Here is a 4,398-nt window from a genome sequence, read left to right as displayed (position 1 = left end):
TTACAAAGCTTTGTTCGTGGCCTGCAGCGCCTCGAAGTTGGTTACCATCCCACTCTTAATCCCTTCTTCTATTCTTTCTTCTATCTTGATGATGTCGGAAAATTTGTTATTTTCAATAACTATTAACCTTTCATAATATTTTGGGTCTTGAGCTCTGACGAAGAACTTATTCATTTGTTCTTCTTCAAGTGATGGCCTTACTTTCACGGTTTCTGATCTCCAACGAGTAGCGTACTCGCGGAAGGTTTCTGTTGGCTTCTTCTTGAGGTTTTGAATGTAGAAAACATCTGGCGCGTTTTCTATGTTGAATTTGAATCTGTCCATAAAGTCTGATGGCATGCTTACCCAACTAACCCACTTCTTCGGGTCTTGACTGATGTACCAAGACAAAGCATCTCCTGTGAGGCTTCGCATGAACAGCTTCATATATATTTGTTCATTCTTGTCTACTCCTACAAGTTTGTCACAATATGTTCTCAGATGCACTTTCGGATCACCAGTCCCATAGAACATTTCGATCTTGGGAGGATACATAGGTCCTTATAGTTTAGACCTTCAATGCCTTTACCAACTTCAACATTCTGAACTCTACCAGTGAGCTTCTTGAGTTCCTCCGCCATGTTCTTAATGAGCAGGTCTTTTTCAATCGATTCGGGTATGTATAGGGCTTGTTGCGGAGTATGGGATAACGTTTTCACATATATCGAATTACTTTGGTGGACTCCGGGAACTTGGGTATAAGGGTGGGCATTGGTTGATTTTGGGGATCAGGAGTAGGTTGTGGTGCATTATGGGGAGTGTGATAAGTAGTGGTTTGCGGGTATTGAGTTGGATGATGAGGGTGTTGTTAAAGAGTTAGTAGTGGTGGAGGATTAAGGTTCTGAGGAGGTGTGGGATACTGGTGTGGTGCAGGAGGATTTGGTGGTGGGTTTTGGTTTTGTGTGTTTTGTGGTGGTGTCTGGTTCTGGGTAGTCGGATTTTGCTGGTTAATGTCGGGGACATTGAGAGTGAGGAAAAGGTTTGCCAAGTTTCGGACCTGCCCAAGTTAGCCTTGTAGTTCCAAGATTTTTTGTTCTAGATGTAAGACCAATTCATTCTGCGCCAGAGTACTTCGACCATCCGATGTTTCAATATTTTCTGCCACGGTAGCATTGTCTTTTCTGATACCACTCAAATCATCCATCTTCCCTTTTCCTTTGCCTTTGGGATCGCTTGGTGGAGGAGGAGGTGGAGGACCTCTGGATCTAGTGTGATATGCTGACAATGCCAGTATGCACGAACCAACCTTGGGGAATGGGAATAATCAAAAGAAAAGAAAAACAAAACAAACGGTAGCCAAGTTCGTAAGAAATATTGAAAGGATACTTGCGGTATTAAAACATGTTTTGCAAAGTCATGCAATAATTCGTGTCCTAATTTAGGGGACATTATTATGCCTGAGGTAGGCCTAAGCGACACATAGACTTGGAGAAAATCGATGCCAATAATTGCGTCATTTCATTAATGCAAAAAATGAGCCAAACCTTTACTAAATCAACAATAATAATAAAGTCACTAATGGAATTTAGCCTTATTAAAATCAAAATCTAAAGCTAAGCTAGAAAGCAATAAAGAATATCATTTCCTAGTCTACTTGGTCCCTGAAGGACCTTCCCCGTGCTTGGATCTTTTAACTCCATCAATCAGGTTCCCCAGATCGTGCATATCCAATAGTAAGTAAGCCTTTGCTAGATGCCCTCCTTCACTGCCATCCGTGCTTTGACAATCTGAGAGTCTTTTCCTCATATTTCCTTCAAGCTCCATCAATCCTTGTTCCAAGTATTCCAACCTCTCTGTTGACTTAGTGGCAATTTCTTTCCATTTTTTTTATTGCTTCCATATTCACTTTGTGTTGTTCCAAATATTTAGCTTCAGACTCGAAAACCCTTTTGCACAACCTTCTATACTTAACCCGTGCCTCAGCAGCGTCATCTATGATCCTGTCTTTTTGATTGACTCATGGCTTGACATCTCCCGCTATATCATCCACCAACCACGATGGATAGAAGTACACATGACCAGCATGATACCTATCTAGCTCAATGGTTTCTTTTTCCACAATGATCTTCTGGTTCCACATATGTTGTGCCTCGAACTTGAATGGAATGACGTCCTCTTTGAAATTTGCCTTGTACTGGACCATGTTGGAAACCTGAGGTATGACATGTTTTCTTCCCGCTTGTCTCATTACCCTTATAGAAGCATAAGGATAGATGCCTCGCAACCCTATCAGTACCAGATAAGTAGTCTCTCTTGACCTGATGATGAACTCACTGCTAGGAAACCACTCGAACATCCAAAGTACTTGCTCGTTTGTCAAATTGCTGAAGAAACGCACCCAACTTACAGCATTTCTAGGTTGTGCAAACCTGTCTGGGATAAATGTCATTTTCTTTGGGTGATGGTAAGCTATGTGGTCATTCAACGGTCATTGCAGAAGCTCTTGACGATATTCTTCTCTCTGAAAGTGTTTCAATAGCCAAACTTGTAGTAACAGATTACAACCTTCGAAGTTTCCAAATCCCTACTTGCATCGATCTAGAGCGCGGTATATTTCAGCTAAAATCATAGGGACGATGATATAAGTTTGCCCTTCGATGCCTTCCATCAAAGTCCTAGCGATCATGGCTAAGAGAGTATGGATCCTTCCCCCTTTCATTGGAAATATCAACAACCCCAAAAATCAGATGATGAACACATAAACCTGACGGTGCATCCAACTCAAGTAAGTAATGACAAGTTCATCATGATGAAGATGATATGACTTGCTATGCCCATACCGTTCGTAAAGAAATTTGAAAGGGATGTATGACTTTTTTAAACAGAGTAGCTCGTCATTTTTCTTGAAACCCAGCATCTTTAGAAAACTACGGGGGGTGTGATTCTCTGGCACTAGTAATCCTGGACTATCCCATGGAAACTTAGCGAAGCCTCTTATTTCTTCTAGGAGAGGACTCATTTCTATGTCACCAAATCGAAAGATGGCCCTTTTCTCATCCCAGAATATGGTAGCGGCCTCAATCAATGACCTATTTGGCTGAGTTTTTAACAAGGATGGTAGGTTACCCAATACTCTTCTCACATGGTTTTTATCACAAGGTGCAAGGTCTTTCCACCAGTCAAGTAGCAAGGGTGGGATATTTTGGACCATACCGAACCTGGGGACTTCATTCCTCATTTTCTGCAAACAAACAAAAGTTAGCCCCTTTTCCCCTCCAGATTTGACTATTGACGCAATAATGATCAACACATTGGCTCATTTTCTCTAAGAAATGCACATAATATGATAGTGTCCATTGGGATTGTGGAAATCCCATCGGAATTTGGACAAGGTTTATCTTAGCGGGTTGTTATGTTAATAACGCTCCAACCCGTGCTAGGTTTAGCATGATGCATGTTCATTTTTTAAGTTGGAGTAGGGTTTCTAGAATGGTCTAGACTGGTATTCCCAAGTGGAAAACTTGAGAGGAAAAGGTACTGGACCGTCGATTGCATCGTTGATCGACTAGTCTACCGCAAATAAGCCTTTTCGATTTTAAAAGGGTAGTTTTGGAAGAGCGCGGACACTCATCAAGCGCCACTATGTTGATAATTAGAACGAGTGAAGTATGATGTGGAGCATGCTTTATGCAAAGATAATAACACGTTGCAAGTATTTGCATGATAAAATATGTAAAAGCAGTAAATAAGATAGCAAAAGTAATCATGGAAAGAAAAGAAAAGAAAGACAAAAGAAGAAGTCAGTTTAGTTCGTAGAATATATGCAAGAATGTAATAAAGTAAGCAAGGAAGTAGGCATAATATAGCAATTTTGACAAGATAAAAGAGCGGTCATAGCAAGTAAAGGTGAATAGGGGGAAGGGATGTGCATGTCATAGCAGATTTAAACAAATAAAGGTGAGTAGGGGAAGGGATGTGCATGTCGTAGCGGATTTAAACAAATAAAGGTGAGTAGGGGAAGGGATGTGCATGTCGTAGCGGATTTAAACAAATAAAGGTGAGTAGGGGAATAGATGTGCATGTAACAAAGAAAGTAATCCACATAAGCCAAGTTCATTATGGTAAGAGCCTAAGTGTAAATCCCAAGCAGAGTCATCAGGCTGTCGCGCCTCTTTTTCTCGCGAAATCGGGCTTCGACATGTGACAACTCTTTTAAGGAAGGGTATGAAAAGAGAAGAGTCGCCACCTAACGGTTTTAAGGTGCGTTAGGGCACCTATTATGCAAATAACTCTGTTTGACTAGTCAACGCCACCAAAGATCGGGTAAGGGCTCAAATTACCTCAAAGAGAAGGTGTTAGGAACTCTTCGAGGTCCACAACTATGGGTCCCGGCCAAACTTAAAACTATGTGGATTAGGC

General features: G+C 41.2%; 1 protein-coding gene across 1 annotated transcript; it reads right to left on the bottom strand.

The window, feature by feature from the left end:
* LOC138909897 (uncharacterized) lies at positions 1 to 620 on the bottom strand. Its single transcript, XM_070201114.1, has 2 exons — positions 554 to 620; positions 1 to 452 (listed from the first exon to the last, which is right to left on the bottom strand). The coding sequence occupies exons 1-2, from the start codon at positions 618 to 620 to the stop codon at positions 1 to 3; spliced, it is 519 nt and encodes a 172-aa protein (XP_070057215.1).
* Between the last annotated feature and the right edge of the window lie 3,778 nt (positions 621 to 4,398).

Source organism: Nicotiana tomentosiformis, chromosome 4 (genome assembly GCF_000390325.3).
Source record: "Nicotiana tomentosiformis chromosome 4, ASM39032v3, whole genome shotgun sequence".
Lineage (NCBI taxonomy): Eukaryota > Viridiplantae > Streptophyta > Magnoliopsida > Solanales > Solanaceae > Nicotiana > Nicotiana tomentosiformis.
This window is presented reverse-complemented; position numbering and strand designations above follow the sequence as displayed.

Coding starts and splice junctions, on each gene's coding strand:
- LOC138909897 (XM_070201114.1), bottom strand. CDS start 620: ATGGCGGAGGAACTCAAGAAGCTCACTGGTAGAGTTCAGAATGTTGAA. Junction 453..553: donor AGTTGGTAAAGGCATTGAAG/GTCTAAACTATA, acceptor ACAAACTTGTAG/GAGTAGACAAGAATGAACAA.